The sequence below is a fragment of the Acanthochromis polyacanthus genome, chromosome 5 (assembly GCF_021347895.1).
Source record: "Acanthochromis polyacanthus isolate Apoly-LR-REF ecotype Palm Island chromosome 5, KAUST_Apoly_ChrSc, whole genome shotgun sequence".
Classification (NCBI taxonomy): Eukaryota; Metazoa; Chordata; class Actinopteri; family Pomacentridae; genus Acanthochromis; species Acanthochromis polyacanthus.
Window position 1 is genome coordinate 40,885,017 of NC_067117.1, and position 27,422 is coordinate 40,912,438.

The 27,422-nt window shown below is 40.9% G+C and overlaps 1 protein-coding gene across 1 annotated transcript; it reads right to left on the minus strand.

Moving 5' to 3' along the window:
- Nucleotides 1–2,505: 2,505 nt before the first annotated feature.
- Nucleotides 2,506–27,422, minus strand: tmem74b (transmembrane protein 74B). Its single transcript, XM_022213872.2, has 4 exons — nucleotides 27,164–27,422; nucleotides 21,065–21,127; nucleotides 19,799–20,065; nucleotides 2,506–15,700 (listed from the first exon to the last, which is right to left on the minus strand). Exons 3-4 carry the CDS (start codon nucleotides 20,015–20,017, stop codon nucleotides 15,080–15,082), a joined length of 840 nt encoding a protein of 279 aa, XP_022069564.1. The 5' UTR covers nucleotides 20,018–20,065; nucleotides 21,065–21,127; nucleotides 27,164–27,422; the 3' UTR covers nucleotides 2,506–15,079.

Here is a 27,422-nt window from a genome sequence, read left to right on the forward strand (position 1 = left end):
TGAAGACAGGGTGTTAGAATCAGAAATAGAGGCAGAAACGGCAAAAGCAATACACAAAACACAACAACAAATAAACGAGACAAAAAACACAAGTGAGACAAAAAGGAAACGGTAACAAAAACGTGAGATAAACAACAAAAGTCCAAAAAAAGACAAAAAACAACAAAAACAGGACAAAATATTACAAAAATGAGACACAAAATGACAAAACAATCTAGTATTTTATTTTAGTTTTTCAAAACAAATTGTCATGGTCAAGAAATTATTTTCATTTTATAGTTATTACTAATTTACAATCTGAGTTAATGTCTTCTCTGTAATTTTTACACTTGGAGGACCGGATTGGACCCTGTGGAGGACCGCTTTTGGCCTGTGGGTCGCAGATTTGACACCCCTGATGTAAATGATGCTCTGAACTCACAACTGAAGCTCACAGATGAGTCACACTCACCTGATGTGTCTCCTTTTACTTTAATTAGAGCTTCTGGCACAGACGTTCTCACCTTTCGACCAGCAGGTGGTTACATCGAGTTTTGCAGAGAGGAAAGTGAGGATCTGACTTTGTCGTGTGGAAAACATTCATGAGTCATTCTGACACCAGAACAATCACACTTTATGAAGGACGACAGCAGAGAGAGTACTGAAGCAAAAGCAAGATGGGGACAAAGAGAGACGAAGAACATGGAGGCGAATGTTCAGATTTAAATCTGCCCAAGGACTGACAGTGGTAATAATGCGAGAGACGACTGGAAAAGACTTGAGAAATGCTCAAAGTGGGATAAAAAAAACGGACAATAACTCATAATCCAAACCAACAGCAGAGACAGGCAGACATTTGAAGGGCAGAGACTCAGTGTGAGAGAGCGCTGCAGCACTGGCCAGACCTGCAGAGCATTCACAGCTCATTACTAAATCATCAGTGGGGGTTTTCACCTGGCACACCTGCTTCCCATCAACTCATCCGCTCCATCAGAACATCCACCCGGCTGGTCGCCCAGTCATCACTCTGTCCATGACCCAGAGGTAGCTGTCACTCTTAAGCCAGTGTTTCTGGTCCTGTTTTCGTTCTGACTGAATTACCTTTTGACTAACCATGTTTCCTTGTGGATCAGACTCTCCCTCTTCAGCCTCTCTCAGCCCTCAGCCTGCCTGCTTACTCTCCTACAGCCCAGCCAGCATTTCCTTCACCTGGTCAGCCACCATGTGCTCACCTCCTTCAACCTCCAGCACCACTCCGGCTCTTTGCCTCCAGCTGCCATCCTTCACATCACACATACCGTCTAAAACTTTGGAACCTTCTCCTGAGTCTGAGCTGCATATGGGTTCCACTTTTGCTGAATCCTAACTGGTTGCTGGGTACCTGCTTTGTTTCTGTGGTTTTGTTTTGTGGTTAATAAATGCTTATTCTAGTTTAACTATGCGGACGTTCTGGTTTTAAATAGGCAGTTTCTATGTAGTTACTATCACTTTGTTGTGTGGTTGCTGTGTGGTTTTTATGGTTTTGTTCTGTGGTTGCCATGGTTTTACGATGTGGTTGCCATGGTTTCATTTTGTGGTTGATAAATGGTGGCTATGGTTTTACAAAGTGGGTCCTACGTGGTTTCTGTGGTTTTGTTATGTGCTGTGGTTACTTTTTTTTTACATGGTTGCTATGGTTTTGCTGCGTGATTGCTGTGCGGTTGCTATGGTTTTGTTAAGTGGTTACACAGTTGCTCTGTGGTCTTGTGGTCTTGTTTTGTGGTTGCTATGCAGTTGCTGTGCGGCGTCTATGGTTGTGTGTCATGGTCATCATGTGGTTGCTGTGATTTTGTTATGCAGTTGCTATATAGTTGCTGGAGTTTTGCTGTGTGGTTTCCATGGCTTTGTAATTTGGATCCCAGGGTTTTGCTATGCGGTTGCTATGTTTTTGTCTTGCAGTTGCTATGTGGTGGTTAGGGCTTTGGGATGCGGTTGCTATGCAGTTTCTATGCAGCTTCTATGTAGTTACTATGGTCATTGCTGTGTGTTTTTTATGGTTTCGTTCTGTGTTGTTAAGGTTTTGCTATGTCGTTGTCATATGATTGCCAGAGTTTTGTTGTGTGGTTCTTCAGATTTTGTTTTGGTCTTGTTATGGGGCTGCTATGCAGCTGATGGTTGCTGTGGTGTTACAATGCGGTTACTATGTGGGTGCCATGATTTTATTTTGTCGCTGATATATCATATACGATATGAATCAGTGTGTTACGATAAACTGCCATTAATGATACAAACACATCTGCTAACATCTTGTGATGTCTTTCCAAGAATTTGAAGCATCTCTGATGTCACTGTGTGATGGATAAGAAGCACTTTAAAGATGACAGGTACAGGCTTTCCCCACTTCAAGATGGAGATATTAAACCTACAGCATCTCTCTGATTGGACGGTTACACCAACCGCCATGCCGCCTGGCTGCAGATCGACCTGCTGAAATGGAAATGAGGTTCAGCTGATGTTTAATAGAAAAAGCAGAAAGCAGTACACTAGTTTAAAAACAACAGCAAAACAGAAACTTTATTGTTCACATTAACAAAATCATACTTAAAATCAGCATCATGGTTACACACAGGATACAGCTCCTCAGTATGTACAGAACAAGGCATCGGACCTTTACAGCGCCACACACTAGTAACATGCAGATTCACTGTTCTCCTGAAGCACACAAAGCAGCGTCTTTTCAAACTATGATAAGGACCAACAACAGGAGATGACACAGATATATTTGTTCGATCAATCTTTAGAATATATTTCTTCAGGTCAGTGATAGAACATTGAAAATTCTACATTCATCATCATTCAATAATATAGCATGTTTGTAGGAGGAATTTTCACAGCGTTAATTCACTTTATGTCGGCTCTTCAGCAGGATTTTAAAGATTTATCAATGGGTAATAGTTACGAATAAATACTGATCATGTATGATATGCCATCATTTTAATAATATAATTCAGTTACACACTGTACACAAGTCACTGTGCTCTTCATAAAACACACCACTGAGCAAACCAGGGGTCTGTGCAGCTTAAACCATTCAGTTAGAAAGGGATTGTTCTCGTATCAGACGGGGAAGACAAGATGACTGAATATCTGCTATTGGTTTCAAAAATAAGCACAAATGTCACTCTTTGTGGAAGTGATGTTGTAATGATGGAATATATCAAATGAAAATGTCTGAAATTGTTGTGAAAATCATGAAAAGCCAATCCTAAAAGCTGTCTTAGAGGGAAATTCCTGTTTTAATTAAAATAGAAAAATGCTCAAAATGTGCTGCAGAAGCTTCAGAGTTCACATTTTTTCTTTTATAGGATCTCAAAAAACATCGAAAACAATGACATCTGATTCTGACATGACTGTGTAGCTGAAATACAGCATTTTATTAATCCTTACATTCATAACATCTGTCAATGCATTGGACCAAATTCCAAAGTTATTATACCAAGCTCATTTACTGAAAACTCCAAAGTGGAGCAGCACACATGAAAACCTGCACATGTGGATCGTGTGCAGGACGATAGTTGACTGGTCACAAAGACAACAACCACAGACTGTCTATAAAAGATGGACGCAGCAACCATGGTGTCACTCATTGATTTGTGGACCACCCCTCCTGAAGCCTTGAGTTTGGCATTTAGCATTTTGCTCTTTTGAAACCCAACCCAGCAACTGATAGATAGGTCTGACTGGAAGATGCTCATATGATAGCTAACTGTCACATGGTAGCCCATGGTAAAGCATACACTGTTCATTTGTCCCCTAAATGGGGCAAACATTTACACCATGGACATCTGCCTCATTGAAGGAGACTTGAAACTAGCAATTGAGGCCATAAACTCATTAGGAAGATGTTTGCTGGAGTAACTAATCCACTTCATAATATACGTATATTCAGTTATGCCCTAAAATGGAAGCAACACCCCTTGTTACGTCTGAGCGGCCCTGATTAACCGCTGTGGAGGTCTCAGTGCTGATTTTTGTAAACTGGGAGAAGATGACTATTATTTTTCAGCCCTCCCAGTGTTCTTTTTGAGCAGCAGTCTTCTCCCTGACATGCAACATTAACCATCCAGGCAAACGTAAGCCGCCTCTGTTGCTCTATTTCTACACGCTTCATGGGCCCGGACTGACATATAGCAACTACTGTTTGCTGTTTCACTGCAATTAGGGTTAATGTTGCAAATCTATAGAGCAATGGAAACACAAAAGCTGGAAGGTAGTTAACAGGGAGAGTTCCTGCAGTGGAACACAGTCTGTGGAGGTTTACAGTGTTTCCCCGCCTGGCCTTCATCATCACACAGTCACTACTGCACAAACTCTGGCTGCAAATGACGTCACTGGTGAAAGTGGTGGCATTTGCTGCTGAGATGTTTTGGATTCCCACCTGAGGGAGTCATCATGTCATCCATCTTTAACAGTTTGCAGTCCCGACCAATCACGTTGAACACTGGGGCTTGAAATGAGCAACAAAAGGAGCTTGTGTTTCCTAATTTCTACAACTTCTTAACAGCAAAACTGTGTTACATTGAGACCAGACAAAAGAAAAATAGGCCAAATATTAGCAGTTTCAGACTCTAGAACTTCTGGCTCTACTGCTAGCAAAAGTAACACGGCAGCTAAGGAGCTCCTGAGCAGTAAACGCTACGCTAACCAACACAGAACACGTTTTTCCACTGAAATGTGAAGACACCTAAAGCAGATCAGCCTCAGTTTGGAAGCTCAGCTGTGTTTAGGTGCCATTGATCTGCTTCCAAAACAAAGCAGTGGATGACTTTAAGCTGATTTCCCCCATTTTAATGTCTCAGCTGTTTTAACAATGAATGTGAGGAAGAGCAAATGAGCTGCTTGTGTTTCCCTAAAGTCATTAAACAAGAAATAAAAAAAATATTGAAAAAAATGCAACCAGAATTATCTTAACAGCCGTCTGCTCTGTAACAGTCTAGAGACCCTGGTTTTCACTCAGATTAAAGGGTTATGTCACTTTTCTGAAGTAATATTGGAATAATTACTGTACAATAGACCAAAAATCTCCTTATAACAACTCTTCCACCTATAAATATTTCCACCAGTTTATAGTGTAAGTAAAAATTCCAGTGATATATCCCTTTAGTGTCCATTACGTTTGTGGTAAACATTACTTTCACTGTCATATATTGATTGCAAAAGATTCACATCTTTGACTCACAGACACACATTTCTATTCTCAGGCCTCTGAATATTTTTTCATTCCTTTTGTATGTTTCATAGACTTTCATATGCATCATTTCATTCTGGTTTCCTAAAGCGATATTTCACTGGGATGGAACTGTTTTACATTTAAATTCATGAACATTCAGCTGTGAACACACGACAACCTGAGACATCTGCCACTGACTCAGTTCTACTTTTATTTGAAATAGAAATAAATGCAGGGATGACTCAAATTGTAAATGTTTCTACGTTCACTTTTTCAGAGGAACTACAACAAATTTAATGGGGAAATATTTTTATGACTTCCTACAACCACAATAAATCAGTAAACCTGATTTGAGGTGATCTTTTTTCAGAAAGTGGCTGCTTGAATGATTTCAGTTCAGGTTTGAATGTTCTGAATTCAGAGGCCAGTAAAGCCTAAAACAAGCAGATTCTTCAGTGGAAGCTGACTCTTCACTTCTAGGTTGGTCCATAAAAACATTCCACCTGCGTGAAACATCGCTTTATCTCTTTAAATATACATCTAGCTACTCTGCACGTTCAGGACGGAACAAAAGAAGAACAGGAATGTTTATACAACAGCGTTTTTTACTGAAATCATGTGACTTTACATCGAATAGTTTCACGTGTGAATGACAGAAGATAATATTGTGATATTACGTGACACTGCTGCGCTGCACCACCTTCTGCGGCAACACATGGTACATTCATTGAGTCTCTGAGTAAAATGCTACTGCTGTGTGTTACATGTCTGCATATTGTTTGCTGTACATAAAGGGAAGCATCCAGCTGCAGCCTGCCAGCAGCGACAGCAGGTTTGTTTAAGGTGAACAACACAGCAGGAGGTTAACCGGAAACTATTATTGCCTAGCTGCTTATTTGAGGTTGTATATCTATTGAACCAGGGGCTTGTTGCTACGGCGACCAGTGCTGAGACAGCAGGATGTGTTGTGATTAATGAGGCTGAACTCGGGGTCTGCTGAAGTGTCCTTGAGTATCGCGCTGCATCCCAAGCAGCTGCAGAACCACTGTGACCTCCGACCTTCAGTGTGGACACTTTTTGTTCTTCTGAAGATACTTAATATGTATTTGTGCGACTGCAGGAGGTTAGGGTTAGATTATAACAGGCTGGGGCACCCGGATAGCTGAGCTGGCCTAGGGACTATAGTCCCCGATGCGGCGGTCATGGGTTCAAATCCAACCCGAGACCGTTTACTGCATGTCATCCCCCACTCTTCTATCCATGTTTCCTGTCTCTGTCTCCTCTGTCCCATACAAGAAAGGCCAAACGTATAACGATCATAGGGTCCTGTGAGTTTAAGCACTGACAAATCTGCATTTATTAACGTATACATATTTTGTAAAATGTAGCGAATTGTGCATTTCTTTAAAGGTTTCAAACTGAGATTTGAGACACGTTTGGCCCAAAAGACAATTAACCAGCAGCTATTTTATTAATCTTTTTTAAGATAAAAAATAAATCCAGTTTAAGGTTCCTAAGGTTCCATTTTGTTTCCTGTCACATTTTTAGCCACCATGGGCTAGAAGTGGAGAGAACACAGAAATGTATTTTGTACATAACATCACAAATCTTAAAAACTGAAAAATATTGAATTGAATTTACTTCATTATTTCAGCTACAAAAACCAAGGGGAAACATGTTGAATGATGTACAACTTTGTATTTCCATTGCTGAGGTGTAGTGGATGCAGTCAGCAGCTAATCTTACTGTTTATATATTTAAATATGTTGTTGTGTATAAAAATAATTGAGGAAGTGTATTTCATCTTAATTTCATTCACCTCTGGCCTTGAAAAGTATGGCTGAAAATCAGCGATACAAGAAGAAAACTAATAGTTTTTTTTTTAACTAACAACAAAATAAGTTCAACTTATGTGAATGACTTTTAAAAAAGGATGAAAATATGAAGCTTAAAGTGTACTAAAGTGGTGACTCTACAAACTGTAGATATTTTAATATTTACATGTTTAAATTGGGGCTGCACGGTGGTTAGCACCATCGCCTTAGGATCCTCGGTTCATATCCTGACCTTCCTGGATCTTCCTGCATGGAGTCTCCATGTTCTCCTGTACATGTGTGGGTTTCCTCCAGGTTCTCCAGCTTCCTCCCACAGTCCAGAAACATGCTGAGGTTAATTGGTGATTCTAAATAGTCTGTAGGTGTGAATGTGAGTGTGATTGTGTGTCTGTATATGTAGCCCTGTGACAGACTGTTACCTGTCCAGGTGTCCCCTGTCTTCACCCTCAGAGGGATAGACTCCACCCACCCATGACCCTGGTGAGGATTAAGGTAGTAGGCAATGGATGGATGTTTAATTTGTCTCTATCCTTGTCTTCCATCTGGTCTGTGTAAACACTGCCTGCAGTTCAGCTGAGAAACTCTTGAATTTTTGTCATGTGACTTGTTGCTGCTGACTCACTGAAGGCTTTGTGGTTGTGCTGGATTTGGGAAACTCTAGCTGCTGATGGTTTATTCTTTAGCCCAGCAGGGTTATTGTCTGCTTCATAACACTCTGACTTGTTAGCCACTTTTGACCTAGAGTGAATGAATTAAGACATCTACATCTTCATTATTTTTTCTTAAAAATGTGGTATTTACTGGCACTAATGCCAACTGTTCGTCTCCTCGTCTGCAGGGACAACTAGAGGGTCTAAGACTTTATTTTTGCTGTTGCGTCCTCACAAGGACTTTCCATGACATCTGAGAACTGTTCCCCCAACAGTCCTCGATATAAATAGACTATTTCTATGGTAACAGAGTCATCGTGCGGCCGACAGAATAAAGATTGATTTTCTCTTGTGTCTTTGGTCAAGGTGCTCGCGTTTGGTCTTGACATTCAGACGCGTCACAGAGGAGCTGAAACCCAGCGTTTCTTTCTTCACAACACATCGTCTTTCTGCTCTGACTTCTAGTAAATATCTAATCATGTGTTTAATTACGCTGCTGAAGTAAAGCTGTTGGGGCACGAGGGTGCGTTATAAATGTATGAGTCATTTCAGGAAAGACAGGAAAAATTCACTCTTTTAATCAGTTTATTGTCTGCGTCTCTGAAATGACTGATTCAGCTGCACAAGCTTCACCGCCATCTTTGTGAAGGAAACAAATAAAGGTGCCTGAATGTCGACAGATATGACAGCAACTGTCAGGCGTGTTCATTTTTTAAATAGCAGACAGGCAACTTCTGTCACTTGAAGCTGTTTAAAGTTGTTTAGCCAAGTGGCTTGAAAAAAACGTGATTCTTGAAGCTTCAATTTAAAAGCTCAGTTAATCCATAGACACTGAATATTCTGACTAAGGTTTAGAGCTGCAGTATCAGTTGTTTTGTTAATGTGCTCAAATGCTCAAATGACCCTTTTTTCCTTCATATTTCAACTCACTTATAATCTTTATTGACGTGCTTTGTCAATATTTTTGTTTCTGAATCAATGTCATGATGAGAAATAAATTCAGTTTTCAGGTTTTGAATACAACTGCAGTGGTTTTATAGATGAGGCTACCCAGCTGTTCATAAAGTGAGTAGACTAGCCTCACTTCTAACAGCTGCAGCTTTAAACCGACGTGCACATTAATGCAGAATGGTAGAGACATTTCTGACTTCCTCACATAGTGTAAAAAATTCAAAAGAAGGAAAGAAAAAAGATCAAGAATTCACTTTAAAACATGGGAGTTAAATTGCAGGAGGAGCAGCGAGTTCACAGAAAAACAGGAGGTCATTTGTGTAATTACTCACTGGGGCAGGTAATGTTAAACCTCCGCCCCCCGGAGAATTAATCCTGTCTGAATGGGGCTTTGATGTGTTAAATCAGTGGAGTGTTTTCCACAAAAGCAATCCTTGGTCTGTGGGTCTGCTGCTCGCTGCATCTATCCATCCATGTAACTCTAATAAAACCTCTCAGACCTCCAGAGTCCAGCAGCAGCAGTAATCCTTCCCTGCATCACGTTGTGTTTCTGTAGCTGCTCTTTCTCTCCTCTAATGACGACCTGCCGGCTGCAGCAGACCTCCTCTCTGTCTCCCAACAACAAGCAGCCGCTCTTTCAGGCTTAATCTGAGTCGTGTCTGTCTGTTCATTCTCATCTTTTTTATCCCGAGGGGAGTGTGGAAACCTGAATGTGTCATTCAGAGGATTTAGCTTCTTGCTGAGAATCCACCTCTTCAAGAATCCCCTCACGTCATCCAGCTGCATCCCACCACCTCGCCCACTGCTTCTCCCCTCCGTCACTCACTCCACTTCTCCCTCACAGAAAACACTCTGCTGTGCTTCTTTCTAGTTGCAGAGCTTTCCACTCTTTACTTCTGGCTGCTCCTTCACTGCTCAGTGCACATCGGTCTGAATGAGAGCCTGAACCTACAACCAGATGTTTCTAATTCGTCTAAATGGTGATACAGCAGCTTATGTTTAAAAATCACCAACGTTACACAGTTTCTTAGAGCCAGAAACTGTAAAAAACTGAAAGATTCATTGGGCCTTAAAAAAATCCTGTCTGACTTTCACTTTTGTTGGGAAAATAAACCACATCTGGGCTTAAAATAGTGATTTTTCATCAGAATTGCTTCGTTGTTTCATTTTAGAATCGCCAAAAATAAAAACCAGATTTTGTGAAAAAACAAAATTTCTGTGAAGCTTTCAGTGATCCAGCTGTGACCATCAGTCACATGACAAAAAAATTCAGCTGAACTGCAGGCTGTGTAAATGTTAAAATATCCGTTTTCCATTCTGTGGTGTACATGTTGATTCCAGGTTTTTCCAATTTCTGTAAAATCAAAGAAATCTTTTTTTCTTTTTTAAGATTCATGTCAAAAGTTTGCTAAGCTGCACAGAAGACATTTCTGAGTTCAGCCTCCTTCTGGCCATTCTTGTGCTGTTTAAATAGAGGAATTTATTTTCAAAAATGAACCCACGGCAAGTAAAACAATACCCCCATAAGCAGCTTGAGGTTCAGTGGATTCAGCTGACATGAATGCAGATATACTTGAAGACACTTCTGCAGGGGCGGACTGTCACGGGAATCGAACTGTCCAGTAAAAGAACAAGATTTAAATCACAGCGCTAACCTGCTGCAGCACAGATTAAACTGACAGTGTGGAGCATCTCTGCTCCTCATAACATCTATTTTCTTTTTTCTTTTTAATGAACATCTTTTATCATTAAGAATAATACTATCATGACTACTGTGTATGTGAAACTGAAGTGAAACTTGATGTTGTGGCTTTCCTTTTAAGCGTCAAATATTTCATGAACAGCGGGAAAACGAATTGATGATAATTGGTTTATCATATTTGCTTGTTCCAGCTTCCAACATGTGACATTATGATGCTTCTCTTTGTCAAACTGGACGTTAAACAGAATATTTTGAGGATTATGACTCTCATAATCTTGTTTTAGCATTTGTGAGACATTAAATGGGTAACTGCTGAAATAATTAGCAGACTACTCTGGAGTTAAAACTGATTTATACTATGATATATACTATTTTCATTATAAGCACTTGCTTTATTGTCAGTTATGTCATGTTTTTAACCAGAAAAGACCCACAATTCACTGTTTCCAATTGCAGAAGTTAAAATAATCTATTTGACTAATTAAATCAGGTTATTTTGGACATTTTATGGATCAAACAGTCAATTAATCAAGGAAATAGTCATCATAATAATCAATCAGCCCTAATATCTACAGAGCATTTAGAGTATTTCATTGTGATTTAATTGACCTGAATGTTCATTAAATCACAATTTCTCTGTTTTCTGTTCCCGCTGAGGTCAAGAAGCCGCTCACAGGAACAAACTGGTCCAGCTGTGACGAGGTTTTTCCACTTTTGCATACCTGTGTTGCGTATTTGGTTTTTGAGCTTTAGCTTCTGCTGCTCCTCTACATCTGACATGTCTTCCCGTGATATTTATTACGTTTCTGTACTGTGTTACAGCAAACAGCTCAGGATGAGTATAAATGTAACAGTGAGTGTGTGTTTGTTTGTATATGTGTGTGTGTGGCTACATTACCCTTGGCTAACTGGTTAACTATACACACTATTTTACATTAGCATAATATATATACACTTTACAATGTGTGTGTTTACTCATTAAGGCATATTGTATCCTTACATGACATAAATAACATCAGGTTATAATACAAGTAGGCGCTGTGTCATTAAAGATTCATCTCACTCAAAACCAACTTCTTGTAGACAGAAAAAGACACGCACACGTCTCCTTAATGCTTTAAAAGTCATTTTGCTAATTTCCCATTAAGGCCCAGCTCATTATAATCAGTGGTGGATTGTAACTAAGTACATTTACTCAAGTACTGTACTTAAGACGTTTACCTGAACTCAGGTCAGTTGAAATGATCAGACTTTTCACTGCACTGCGTTTATCTAACAGCTGTAGGTACTTTTCAAATTTAACTTTTGGTGAACAAAACCCCTAAAGGCTTCAGAAACAATAAAAGCGCTCAGAGAGAGTAGTACTCCTCCAAAGCTGTCAGAAATGCAGCATTTTGTTTTGTTTATTAGTTATTGATGATCAGAAATCACCCCACCATAGAATGCATCCATTTAATATAGATGTACCCACAAACATAATGACCTTGCAGGTGTGTGTTCTGGATGTGTACCTTATGTACGGATACTGGATCATGTGACTTAAATAGCAGCAACTGTAGCAGGTGGTGGGAATTGATGGGACTCAGAAACACCCCCACAATTTAATCAGATGTTCCTTGTATCATTTCTGATGGATAAGTCCTGATAAGTCCTCAGAGGTGGATTTGTAGTAGGATCACAATCATGTGATCACGTGTAGTGTTCACTTGTTGTCATGGTTACAGAGACGCCATGCCGCTATCTGGCAATGATACAGAAATGTTTTGTCTGTTTTTGAGTAATGTTGCTAACAGACATGGAGATGGATGCCGATCATCACATAACTCTGCTGCGTTCCTTGGCGGAGTAAATATGATGTACATTAGAGATGATTAATTGATTCTGTGAACTGTTTAGTGGCCAGCTATTCTAGTTATCAATTATTGGTTTGCTGCTGGTTCCAGTTTCTTAAATTTGAATATTATCTGGTTTCTTTCATTCTTCTCAGACAGAGTATCTTTGAGCTGTAGACACACCAAGACATTGGAGGGTGTAAACCACTTTCTAACATTTCACAGATAGAACAATTATTTGATTGTTAAAATAATCCACAGATTAATGCACAATGAAAACGATCATTTCAGAAGCCCTAAATGAAACTAGTAGAGCTCAAATGATCAGCAACAGAAGTTATTTTAGATAGAAAAATGCCTCTAGATTTCATCACTCCAGCTCATTCTCAAACATGTACATTCACTTTTTTAATAATAAGTGTTTTAAAAATGATTTATTGTGAATGTGCCACTCTGGGCTCTGGTAACATTGAAATATTTCCTGAATTCTTACAAACCAAAAACACCAACAACCAGTTAGCTGTAACTACAATGAAATGTTGCCTATCAGTCACAAGGGTCATTTTGTGTAACATGTAGGTGAAATTTTCAATGCAGGAACTTATACTTGTAATAAGTATTTCTATTTCTGTGGCATCAGTAATGTGAACTTCCCCACCACTGATTATAATAACAGCTTGATCTGCCAAAGTTCATTTATAAAGCTGGAGTTTCTTTTTATAGCAGCAGCAGCAGCCACTAGTATGTAGCACAGGAAAGTTTGATATTCCACCTTTAAACGTCACATAAATATGACCATTCACATGTAATTTCAAGCCTGGGAACAGCAGCTGCTGACAGAAGATGGAGCGTGATGCTGCGGAGACGTTAGCAGGAAATGCTGATCAGTAAACACGAGGCAGCAGTTCTGGGTGATGCAGCGTTATTAGACACTGGACATGTGTTAGATGCTGAATATTTGCTCGCCATGTTCCGTGTGTTTAAATCTGTTTTTGTGTTTTTGGCTTCAGCCAGCAGCAGAGAAGGCGCTGAAAATGTGAGAAACTGAGGAGGAGTTTACAGGCAGAGCTACACGTCTCCTCCAGCTGTCTGAGGTAACACACTGTTACCCAAGGCTGCTTCTCAACAACAAACCGGCTCCGGCTGGTGGACTCACAGTAAACGGTGACTCATTTCACTTCTGCACCTCTCAGTCTCGCCTTTGATCGTCACCTCCTGCCTCTCGCTGCATCTTATTGACGACTGGCTAAGTGTTTAAAGCTGCATTAAGCAATTATCTTCCACATGAAGAAGTTTAGGATTCTCTCAGTAAACTTCACATTTCACGGGGAGACTGGCAGCCATTTTGCCTTTTCACTTGTCTTTGTTTTTGTGTAGCTCGACTGCAGTCACAGACAGATTGATTGGCAATATAAGTGTTCATATCTGATAGTTTAAAGGTTCCCTGTGGAGTTTTTGACCTCTACTAACACTATGGAGCTGTTTTCCTATGACTGACAAAACATGAAACACTTCATATGGGCTAATACATCTGTTGTTGCTTTAAGGGGCACTTCACCTGCAATTTTTATATTAAGCTCTCAACATTACCTGCAGTGTTGTTTTAAAAAATCTGAATATTTGAATTATAAGCGGTTATAATTGTCATCTTATAATAATAACAAATTAACATCCTTTTGAAGATGAAGCTTGACTATACAACAAACAGCAGACAGACTCCGTTAGAGACGAGCTGGTGAACATAGTGGAGCGTTTAGCAGCTAAAAAGTCACGTATCTCTCAAAAACAGAGGGAAGACTGGACGATAAATCCATCAGATGCACACAGCCATGACTCAAAATGAATCATAATGCTGCTCTGTGAGTGCTGGAGGCAGATGTTTGAAGGAAATAAAGCTGTAAAAAGCCTCTGATCGCTACCTGCTCCACAGCAGACAGACAGTTAGAGACGAGCTGGTGAACACAGAGCAGCATTTAGCTGCTAAAGAGACAGAAACAGACAGAAACTAAGTTGAAGGTAGAAAATGTTGGATTTGTATTTGTTTTATGGTAACAAACGTCTGTTGTTTTAAGTATAAAACAATCCAAAGTGGCACATAATGAACTTAAAGTGACAATAATATGATAAAAAAGTGGATGACTCAGAACCCATCCAGCTCTAATCTACTTCCTCATGTGAAGCTCAACTGTGCTGCTATAGAACCAAAACAATGAGCTGAAAGCAGTCAGATGATCCCTTTAATTAGTGAAAACATGTCGCTTAATGCAGGTTTAAACTGAGATTCTTTTTTGCTTTTGCTTTGTGAATATTTTTACTTTTATCGTCCATTTATTGCTGGTGGTGAGTGAGTTGCCAGAACGTTGCCTGTGTTTACTTTGTGCTAGCATCACGCTGTCTGTCTCACTTCTTCAAGACGTCTGGAAATGATGCTGCTATCCAACGGCTGAACTGTATTTCAGATTTCAGAAGTGCTATTCACAGCAGAAAGCCAAAATTTAAGTGTTAAAAATATGGCTAATGTGGAACATCTTCACAATAATGTTGCTCTCTGCAGTGCTTTTCTTTATTATGTGCTTTTATTGTGAAATCAAGTCTCTGATTAACATACTAGGGTTTAATATTGAAACTCTAATCTTTGATATGCAACTGTTCATCTCCGCATGTGCTCTTTTCCACGCAGCCACAGCCTTACCTCGCTCTTCTACCGTAGCAAGCCCTCTTATGTGAAGCAGTACATCCTCCTGATCAGTTAGAATAAATATCCTTTAACTCAGTTCATCCCAAACGCCGGCATGAAGCTTCAGCGGAAAGCCTTGTGCTCAAGTTGTGCTTCTCCAGTCGGCACCTGCACTGCTGTGAATCCCCATAATGCAACGGGGCACAGGAAGGCAACACGTCTGCAGAGGAAACAAACCGCAGGATTAGTTGAGTCCATGTCCAGCAGAAGCAGCAGCAGGAGGAGCAGGATGTCTGCTCAGTCCTGTTTCTAGTTTGGAGTCTCGGCTCGGTTCTGGCTGGACGTTATTCCGAGTCTCTGCAACCAAAAATTCCTCCCCTCCGTCCCCGCCGTCGCCTCCTCCCGCCTCCCCGGTCGCCAGCTGCTTCATCCTCAGGTTGATGGAGCCGTAAGTCCTTTTGGGCCGAATGAAGGCCGCCCTGCGCCGGTACATTTCTCCCCGGCAGATGGACACCATGAGCAGCACCGACAGGAACATCCCCCCCAGCGTCAGCAGGCCCAGACCTGCAATGATGCACTTATCCAGGTGGGAGCCCAGCTGGGCGTAGTACATCTCCAGCTTCTCCATCTGCCGTGCCGACACCGAGTCTGGGTCCACTTTAGCCTCCCTGGGGATGGTGTAGGCGATGACCACCAGCACGATGCCGCTCACCAGGAACACCAGAGCCAGGATGAAGCCGTAGTCCGCTGAGTGGTCGTCAGCCGGGCTGAACTCGGCCAAGTCCTGAGCGTCCTCTGGACCTCCAGCTGCAGCACCGGCCTCCTCATCGTCATAGGACTGAGGAGAAGCCTCCTGATGCTGCCGCTGGATGGGAGAGAGAAGGAAAGAGAGAAGGGATGAGTGAGGGAAGGGTTAGGGTTAATGAGAAACAAAAGATTTAAAAAAAGCTCAAAAAGGAAAGAAAGAAGGAAAGATGGAAGGAAAAGAGAAAGCAGTGAAGGGAAGACACAAAGATTGAAGGAAAAACAAAAAGGAAAAGAAGAATGAAAACATGAAGAATGAAACAATGATTGAAGGAAAGAAGGAAGAAAACAAGAGAAGTAGGAAAGAAAGGAGGAAGAAAGGGAAAAACAGTGGAAGTAATGAAAAGAAAGCAAGGAGAGTAAAGAATGAAAGAAGAAAAAGTGATAAAAGGAGAGTAAACAGGGAAGAAGAAAATGATTGACGGAAACAAAAAAGGAGAAAGAAGAAAGGTATGATGAAAGGAGGAATGGAAGAAAGGACAGAAGACAGAGGATGGGAAGAAACAAAGGGAAGAAAAAAGAAAAGCAGGAAAGAAAAGAGAAATGAAGGAAAACTAATGAAAACGAAAACAAAGGAAAAGGGAGGAAGGAAAGGATCGAATTAAAAATGGAAAGTAGTAGAAACAAAAGAGGAAAGAAAAAGAGAAGAAGGGAGGAAACAAGAAAGAAAGAAAGGAAAAGCAGAAAAGCAAGGAGAGAAGAAAAAAGACAAAAAAACAAATATGTAGTTGGTAATAAATAATAAATAATGTAAGTCAGTGAATAATCTGCTGCCCTCAGGTAACTCCAGCAGTAAACAGTAAATGTTTGTTTTATTCATGACAAATGAAAATATAAATTACAAAGTGGCACATTAATACTTGATAAGATGAATAATATCTGGTATCTGTAATATTTCTGGTGATAGTTGGAACCATGAGAGCGTTCCTGCGGTGTGGTCCCGTCACTGTGTTTCTGTGTTTCACCGCTGTGAGCTTTGAGAGCTTTGGCAGCTCCTCAGCAGCCCGTTAGCCCACAGTCTGTTCATCCGCTTCGTGCTGGGTTTGAACCGGGATTCACCAGCCGCTCTTATTTTACATTCTGGACTGTGCAGAGTCATGGAGCATTCAGGTTGTCTTACTCAAACATGAGTGCAGCTCCTGCTGGTGTTGGTTTTACATATTTCATTGGGTGTGAAAGCAAATTGAAGGTCAAAGTAGCTTTCTGAAAACAAGGTAGAGACCAAAAACAGAGCTTAAAGAGAGAACTTAAAACATAAAGTCATCAGCTCTGAATACATGCTCATATGACTGCAGCGGATTAGTGAACCAGCTGACCAGATGAGTCTGTAGTTTTTCCACTCACAATAATCACAAAGACACACAACGTAATCACAGAGGGAACAGTCTGACAACAGAACGCACAAAATGACCACAAAGTTGTAAAACAACCACAAAAAGATGCAAAATGATCACAAAACAGATGCAAATATATCACAAAAAGCCACAAATTAACTATAAAGACCTACAAAACGACCACAAAACCATCACAAAAAACACACACAGTTACCACAAAGACAATAAATGATAAAAGATGTAAAATGACCACAAAGTGATGCACAACAACCACACAAAGCACACAAAATTATCACAAAAGGCAGCAATCAACTAGAAAACACATAACATGACCACAGACACAACATAAAAAGCACTGAGTGTAGGACTCCGCCAAAGCTGCTCAGTCGTTTGATTTCCGACAGATAAGTCCAGATAAGTCCTCAGTGGTGGATTTGTAGCAGGATCACAATCAGCTGATGTAGTGTTCACTTGTTGTCATGGTTACAGTGACACTATCTCACAACCATACAGAAATCTATAACAAATCTGTGGATTCACTTGGTCCTTGTGTCATTTCTAACCTTCCCTGAAAATTTCATCCAAATCCATTTTTGAGTGAAGTTGCTGACAGACAGACAGACAGACAGACAGAGAGACAGACAGACAGACAGAGAGACAGACAGACAGACAGACAGACAGACAGACAGACAGACAGACAGACAGACAGACAGACAGACAGACAGACAGACAGACAGACAGACAGACAGAGAGACAGACAAACAGAGAGACAGACAGAGTAAGAGATGGACAAACCAATGTTGATTATCACATAACTCCACAGTGCTCCTTGGTGGAGTTATGAAAAAATCTAAAACAAAATGACATAAAATGATCACAGAAGGCACAAAAATAAACCACAGAGACACAAACTAACCACAAAAATGCAACACAACCACAAAATATATAAAATACTACAATCAACCCTGGGGACTCAAAATGGTCAAAAACAACCACAAGGAGTAAAACAACCAGAAAAAGACAACATGGCCACAAGTCTCCAAAAAGGACACAAAATGACACAAAATGTTAGAAATCAACCACAAAAAGACCCCACATCACAACGGAAATATACAAAGCGACCATAAAGAAACACACAAAAGCTATAATACTGAAACTTGCGGGTCTCTGGATAGATGACAGAAAGAAGCTCCTGCAAATATCAGTGATCAAATAATAATCAAACCACACTCACATAAGACAAGCTGCTTTAGCATTCAGTCTGACACTTAACATTACAGATATCAACAACTCTGTGATGAGCCAGAATTTATATTCCAGACATCTACAGTGACATCCTGAGCAGTCAGACTGACAGCAGAGCAGAAACCTCCCTGTTGTGATGACACTGCTCATGTGAGGCTTCATGTTTGATGCTGGTCCAGCAAAGCAACTGAACAGAGACAGCAGAGGTGACGACTGCTGCTGTGGTGAACGAGACTGAGGCAGCTCATCAGCGAGGAGCTGGTGGAGAACAAGAGCTCTGTTCATTAGAGACTTGTGGATGAACTTTGGTCTCTGTCCACAGCAGTGTCTGAAAACAAGCTGTCTCTGCCCTCCGATGTAACTACAGATATCTGCAGCGTCATTTCAACAAGTCAAAGCTCTAAGTCAAGGTATCTGCAATTACTGCTCAGAATTCTATTTCCAGATATTTACAAAATCAGTTCTAACTACAACGATAAAACTACACGATAATATAGATATCCTGAATTGAGAAGAATTAAAGATACCTTAAACCAGAATTATGACTATCCCATTCATCCATCTATTCATCCATCATCCATGCATCCAACCATGCATCCATCCATCCATGCATGCATGCATCTATCATCCATCCATCATCCATGCATCCATCCATTCATTCACCATCCATCATCCTTGCATCCATCCATCCATCCATTCATCCATCATCCATGCATCCATCCATTCATCCATCATCCATGCATCCAACCATGCATCCATCCATCCATGCATGCATGCATCTATCATCCATCCATCATCCATGCATCCATTCATTCATTCACCATCCATGCATCCAACCATGATCCATCCATCCATGCATCCATCCATCTATCCATGCATCCATCCATGCATCCATCCATTCATCCATCCATGCATCCATCCATCCTTCCATCCATGCATCCATCTATGCATCCATCCTTCCATCCATACATCCATCCATGCATCCATCCATCTATCCATGCATCCATCCATGCATCCATCCATTCATCCATCCATGCATCCATCCATCCATCCATCCATCCATCATCCACACACCACGCAATCCTCATCAGGGTCATGGGGGCTGGAGTCTATCCCAGCTGACTGAGGGTGAAGACAGGAGACACCTGGACAGGTAACAGTCTGTCACAGGACTACACATAGAGACAAACAATCACACTCACATTTACACCTACAGACAATTTAGAATCACTGATTAACCTCAGCATGTTTCTGGACTGTGGGAGGAAGCTGGAGAACCTGGAGAAAAGCCACACATGAACAGGAGAACATGGAGACTCCATGCAGAAAGATCCTGGGAAGACTGGGACATGATCTTGTAGCTGTTAACCACCAAGCAACTGTGCAGCTAGGAATCGTAACTAGTCAGAGTTAAACTGAATGTGAAACTGGAGTTAGAACTAGTCACAAATCTGCAGTCACAAACCCCAAACACATGGAAGTGCATCATTTGTCCAGCAAGAGTGACAGTGTGGACAAATGAAAAGTTCTCTGTGACTGAGGACCAAACCACAGATATCTGCTGAACACATCTGGTCTACCTTGCTGCTGCCTGATGCTGGAGGTGGATAACTGGCCGATGTGGTCGCCTCCTGCTGCTGCTGGTCCTGCTCCTCGTCCTGCTGGTAGGAGGCGTTCTCGAAGCCCCGGGTGGTGCCCACTGTGGCCGCGGTCCAGGAGGTCGGCGTTGGAGACGGGCCTCGTCGGCCTCCTCCACCCCGAAGCTCCCGGAGCTCCACGGCGTTGAAAGAGAACTCCATCAAAATGTGCTCATGTCTTCACCAGCCCTCAGCTCTGCTTTATCCTCCCTGAAAGAAAGAATTAAAAACAGTGATTGAAGGCACAAGAAAAAGTGGAGTGGTTATATTGACATGACATCTTTACACTGGTATAGTATGAATGATGAGCGTAGGGTTATTATAATATGGGACAGAATAAGTCTTTGAGCCTCAAACACTTCCTGAAATCTGAATGTCTTTATTTGCACAAAGGAAAACATAAAAATAAAATAAAATACAACAGAATATATATGGATCTAATTAGACTTTAAAGATTCAGTGCTTGTATGAGTTTATAATTCACATAATTTGGAGTAAAAAAGACGCAGTCCTGAAGAAAAAACAGTGGTGCAGTGAAATGTAAGTATCATTTTCAGCACTATCCTTACAAATGTACCTGTACACTGCACTTATTTAACAGCTACAGTAAAAAGCCCAAATTTTATGTTAGATATTCACAAAACATTTACTTTATTTATTAAATAACCCAACAGTTTATACACAATCCATTTATAAAGATTAAGCAGGGGTCTTTCATTCACTGCATTCTGGTGACATTTTTATGCACCACATGTTCCTTTTCTGCATCACTTTATAGTGGGACTTATTTCCCACAATGCCCCCTGCATTTATTTAACAGCTTTTCAAATCAGGGTTTTATTCACAAAATATGTATTTTATCGATTAAATACCTAACACTATTTAGACTCATTAAAATAATATATCTCTTGAGAGCATTAACATACTGTCTACCTTAATTAATCGCTAATAATTCCAATTATATGTGATAAATAAATAGATGTCTCAGCATAATGTGCCGTACAAATACAGGTGCTTGAGTGCAAACACTTTCACTGGATTCTTTTGACCTCTGCTAGAGTAAATAAAATCTCAGGAACATCTCACTTTGTCACAAATGGCTCAGTTTTGTTGCACCAGAGAGGATTTATCTGGGAAAACTATTATCTCAACTCAGCCAGCAGCCATGAATCCATCTCACACAAACACACTGAATCACAGGAAGCTCACCTTGGTGGTGATTTACTTCCATTGCTTTCCTCCTGTCATCACTGGAAGCGCTGCTGTCACATCCTGTTGAGTGCAATGGAGAGTTAAAATCAGATGCTGAATCTAAAACAGATGTCACAGACAGAAGAGATGTTTCTGCTTAATGACAACCTACACTGACTCCTGAACATCTCATTCTGTATCCAAAAACCAAATGAACCTAAAATACTCCTCAGAAGTGTCCTATATAATGAAGACAATACAATACAATACAATTACTTTATTCATCCCCGAGGGGAAATTGAACAGACTGGTCAAAAAGTACACATCCTAGTAGCTCATCTAGGGCTGAACAATTCATCAGAAATATTACTGAAGTCTCACAATCTCTGACTGCAGTAACAAATCTTGAGACCTGCACTACTAGTCAAAAGTTTGGACACACCTCCTCATTTAATGGTTTTTCTTCATTTTCATCACTCTTTAGATTTTCACTGAAGGCATCAAAAAAACATATGGAATTATGTAGTAAATAATAAAGTGTTAAATAAGTCAGAACATGTTTTATATTTCAGATTCTTCAAAATAGCCACCCTTTGCTTTGATGACAGCTTTACACACCCTTGGTGTCTGAAATGGTTTTCATTTCACAGATGTTCCTTGTCAAGGTTCATTAGTAGAACTTCTTGCCTTCTTAATGGGGTTGGAACCATCAGTTGTGTTGTGCAGAAGTCAGGTTGGTCCACAGTTGACAGCCCTATTTGACAACTGTTAGAATCCATATTATGGCAAGAATCGGTCAGCTAAGAGAAACGACAGTCCATCATTACTTTAAGAACTGAAGGTAGTCACTCTGGAAAACTGCAAAACCTTTGAATGTGTCTACAAGTGCAGTCGCAAAAACCATCAAGTGCTACAAACAAACTGACTCAAATGAGGACCACCTCAGGAAAGGAAGACAAAGAGTCTCCTCTGCTGCTGAGGATAAGTTCATCCAAGTGTCCAGCCTCAGAAATCACAAGTTAACAGCAACTCAGATTAGAGCCCAGATAAATGCCACCCAGAGTTCTAGTAGCAGACACATCTCTACATCAACTGTCCAGAGGAGACTGAACCAATCAGGCCTTTATGGTCCAATAGCTGCTAAAAAAAACACTACTAAGGAAAAACAACAAGCAGAAGAGATTAGTTTGGACCAAAAAAAAAACATCAGGAAATGACATTAGAGAGATCAGTGGAGATCTGTGCTTTGGTCTGATGAGTCCAAATTTGAGATCTTTGGTTCCACCCGCTGTGCTTTTGTGAGACCAGAGAAGGTGATGGATGGTCTCTACATGCATGGTTCCACCGTGAAGCATGGAGGAGGAGGTGTGATGGTGTGGGAATGCTTTGCAGGTGACACTGTTGGAGATTTATTCCAAAGTGAAGGAACTCTGAACCAGCATGGCTACCACAGCATCCTGCAGCCACATGACATCCCATCAGGTTTGGTTTAGTTGGACCATCATTTATTCTCCAGCAGGACAATGACCCCAAACACACCTCCATGCTGTGGAAGGACTATCTGACCAAGAAGGAGATGATGGAGATGACCTGGCCTCCACAGTCACCTGACCTAAACCCAATCCAGATGGTTTAGGATGAGATGGACCACAGAGTGAAGACAAAAGGACCAACAAGTGCTCAGCATCTCTGGTACTCCTTCAAGACTGTTGGAGAACCATTTCAGGTTCTACCTCATGAAGCTCATCCAGAGAATGCCAAGAGTGTGCAAAGCAGCAATCAAAGAATCTAAAATATAAAACATGTTTTGACTCATTTCACACTTACTTGTTTACTACATAATTTCATTTGTGTTCATTCATAGTTTGATGCCTTCAGTGAAAAACTACAATGTAAACAGTCATGAAAATAAAGAAAAACATTGAATGAAGGTGTGTCCAAACGTTTGACCGTTAGTGTCAGTGAACATGCCTGCTTGGTACAGATTGCAGCAAAAACCAATTATCATTTTAACATCTCTTGCACTGGAAAATAAATGCAAACATACAGCATCAAAAGCCAAAAAAGCTGCTCTTCCACAGTCAAAATTGCTCAAAATGCTGCATTTTATGCAGTATAAGGCTAACCAGTTAAAGGTTACCCGGTCTAAGGTGCTCTATTGAGTTGCAGAACATTATAACGCCTCTGTTTATGTCACAGCCAGGGTTTTGACCCCCACTTTACTGCTGTCTGTCCCTCTGCTGCAGGTGTGTCTCTCTACCTGCTGCATCTGCACTGCTGGAGTCAGCATGGATGAAGCACAGCTGTGGAAGACGCACATCTGCAGCTCATCCAGTAGCAGCAATAAAGACCGGCTCCGCACTGCACTCAGTGTCGGAGTCTACTGACTGTCTGTCTCGATCTGAGACCACGGTGCGACACTGAAGACGCCAGAGCAGCCTCCCCACCCTCCCCCTGGACTGAGTGGCATTGTTCTTTGTTTAATAAAACCTGTTTGATAGACTTTCGCTTATCCCCTGCTCTGTATGCTCTCACTCTTGGGTTCAAATCCCATTCCCGCCCCCTCATACCATGACAGTTGACCAAATCAAAATCTGAAAATACATTACTTTTTACATCATTAGGAGATGAAAAAACTGTGCTTTCTACAATGTCCAATGCTAAATAAACTGTTCTATACAACACTGTCAAAGTTGAATAAATGTCACCTTCTGTGCTGTCAGGAGGCAAGAAACTTCCTCTTTGATCAAGACCAAAAGCCAAAGAAATCTGCTTTTAATGCAGCCAAAAGCCAAAAAAATAGGCATAGTTTTCTTTACACCATCAAAGCCAACAAAATATCGCATGTTACACCATCAAAGGCCACCTGGACTAATCAGAAAGGATTTTTGTTGCATATTGTTCAGCTCCATAAAGCATCATGTGAGTCTTCATCGCCAAGGTCCGTTCCAACTAACAGGGCTACAAATACCGGAAAAAACTGACATTGAGATATTTAGTATTCTGTAGTATATATATTGCTACATGGAAAAATACAGATATTTTCACCAGATTTTTTGAACAACTCTGTGGTGCTGATTCAAATGTTCAAAGTTGTTATACTGAACAAAAACAAAAATGCAGCATGAAATAATTCAATGTGATCTATTGTTTTAGCTATAAAGGATTTATTGCTTCAACACAAAGCCAACAGAACAGACTTCATGACCCAGAAAATGGAGTCACAGTCAGAAACAAGTCACACATCTGTGACACACACAGTCCATGAGGCTGCTGTTCTTATTCTTGTTTTTTCATCTGTGTCACTGAATAAAGCTGCATTTTAAGGTGTCCTTTAATAGATCAAAGGAGCTACACTATCTGATGTTTGTGCTTTAAAGCCACACCTGATCAGGGCATACGTTAACTCCATGCTCAAGCATCTGTTTCTGTGCACAACTGATCAAACTGAACACTTTTCCATCCATAACAAGAGATGAGAGATTGAGATGTTTCAAGTCAGAAAAGAAAAATCTACATATTGTGTTTTTATTTTTGTTCAGTGTAGTTGTGATGATTGAAGGATTCTGCTAACAGAGGGCCAGTTGTTGCTCAACGTCATCCTTAGTGTAGCTGATACATTTCCATACAGCTGATGTTGCGTTTCCTTCTTTTTTTCTTTTTTTTTAAATTTAGGCGTTTTTTCAGCACTTCTCTCCTGTTCCTTGCTCCGTCTGTGGTGTCTATGTGAAAGCTACATTTCAACAAACTCTGTGTGCTGTAAATAAAGTGTAAAAAAACGGACTAAATTATACATCAGTCTGACTGGTCTAAAATGAGGACCATTTGTATTGAGGAGCAAACAAAGGTGCAACCAAATGTTTCTGAGTTACCTGCCTGACTTCACAGTGCACCTCCTGCACTTTCATTATACTATTATACCGTAAGCACTTCATTATGCAGCTCTACAATTTAACAAAGCCTGAAAAAATCATCTAAAATTTGTCGACAGAAACAAATTAAGATGTGCACACATGCACATGTCTGAACCTACACTGACATGTGTGCATCTCCTGCTCACCTTAACATAAAACTGACTGAAATTCACAGAGTTCTGCAGAAAGGAACATTTTTCTGTGACCTGATCAGTGTTGTACTCACGCTAGACAGACATGCAACTTTTCTGGATAAAACAACTTGTTCTGTAACTTATTAAAAACGCACCTGAGAAGATCGTATATACATCCATCCTTTATCTACACACCGCTAAATCCTCATTAGGGAGGAAAATACAACTTCAAAATGAACAAAACCGAAAAAGATTCTGTATTTCATTCTGTGGAGTAGAACTCTGGAACAGTCTGGGTGAGGAGACAAAAGAACATCCAAACATACAACAGTTTAAAACTACATACAAAGAGAATGTTTTCTCAGGATACAGGGATGGAGTGGAGGTGTGACAGTCACTGGGTGTGCACAGGTTACTGTTAGTCATGATTTATTTCTAAAATCATTTGTTTTCTTTATTTATTTATGTGTATTATTAGTTGGGTCTTTTCTTCCCGCTGTGTTTTGCTGTTGTTAGGTCCTTTTGTCTTTGTCCTTTTGTATGAATGTAAACTGAAACATTGGTGTATATTTATTCTAAATCATGTTCACTATTATTTTTATTGTTATTATTATTATTGTTTATAAATGGTTGTACTTAGAAGAAACAGAATGAAGAGATTTACAATCATTGTGAGAGGAGAATAGGTGGGATTAGATCGGCTTCCACATCCTCCCACCCATTTTTAAGGAAAATATTCTTTGTTTTTTGTTGTGGTTTTGCTTTTATGTAGAAATTTTCAAAAAAAAGATTAATGGGGGCTGGAGAACAAATAAAGACAAACATTCACACCTACAGACAATTTAGAATCACCAATTAACCTCAGCATGTTTGTGGACTGTGGGAGGAAGCCGGAGAACCTGGAGAAAACCCACGCATGTACAGGAGAACATGGAGACTCCATGCAGGAAGATCCAGGAAGGTCAGGACATGAACCGGGGATCTTGTAGCTGTGAGGTGACGGTGCTAATCACCAAACCACAAATGACACAAATGATTTTTATACACAGAAATAGCCAGTGTGGTTATGACAGAAAAAAACTAATATTTAGTTTCTAAATGTAGCTACATCTAAAATCCATTGTTTCATTTCATTTGTTAAGTTTGACTTTTAAATTAAGTGCAGTTTTATTACTGCTGTTGTTATTATAGCTTCTGTTATCTTGTTGGTTTGGGTATAAGCTGTGTCCGGACTCTGTTATTGTTATGTTAATAGCAGATTATGACTATTATTATGATTCATGAGTCTATAATATGTTGTGTTTCGGTTTTAATCTGACAATATATACATAAAGGGAAAAAATAGATATTTTTCTACCAAAAAACAGAAAACAGAAATATGATCCCAAAACGAACCCTCAAATGAATTCACTTTCCACAAATGTCCTCTCAAAGCAACACACACCTAAAAACCCCACAATAAAAAGAAAGCCTGTCTTTCCTGTAGAGTCCTGGCTGTGATTCATCAGGGAGGATATTCCAGCTGGACAGACCTTTATTTTGTACTCTATCCTGCAGATATTTACATTTCTTTTTTTCTTTTTTTTTTGTTTCTGCTGCAGGATAATCTCCGGGGAGCTCCAGGCCACAGTAACCCACTGACACACTTCCATCCATCCTGACATGAAGCTGCGGAGCCCCAGGGAGCCCGGTGCCCGGTGCCCGGTGCCCGGTGGTCAGGCTGCAGCTCCGGCCGTCAGCAGCACCGTGACCTTGTCATGCGCCAAACCTGGACCACACACACCCCTGTGTGTGGAGACGACAGGAGGAACCGGGGCAGATAACACCGACATGCTGTCCAGAAGGCTGATAACGGGAGGAGGGACCGACCGAGTCAGCGGATAATCGGAGGGAAATTATGCAACCAGCGACACATTTCTCCGGAGGGAAACACCGGGGATGGATTCAGCATCCATCCCGAGCTGCATCAGTAGAAACGCCACCGAAAGCATCGATAATCCGCCGGGAGGAGAGGACGGAGGGGCTCGATGCGCAAAGAGGCGGAATGACGGTGGAACGAGGAGTCTTACCTGGAGCAGGAGCCGCCACCGGCCGGGAATCTGCACCGTGGATGCCCGGAGAGATGGATGCTGCTGGAGGATGAGTGAGGAGGATGGAGAGAGGAGGAGGAGAGAGAGGGGTGAGACTGACCATGCGCAAAAGCAGCCCGTGGATTTGAGCGGTGCTGGTGTGTGTGGAGCTGGTGGAGTCACGGAAACCTCCTGACTTCATGCCTTTGACCTACATCTGCAGACAGATCTCCTGATGCAGCGAGGCTACAGCGCCCCC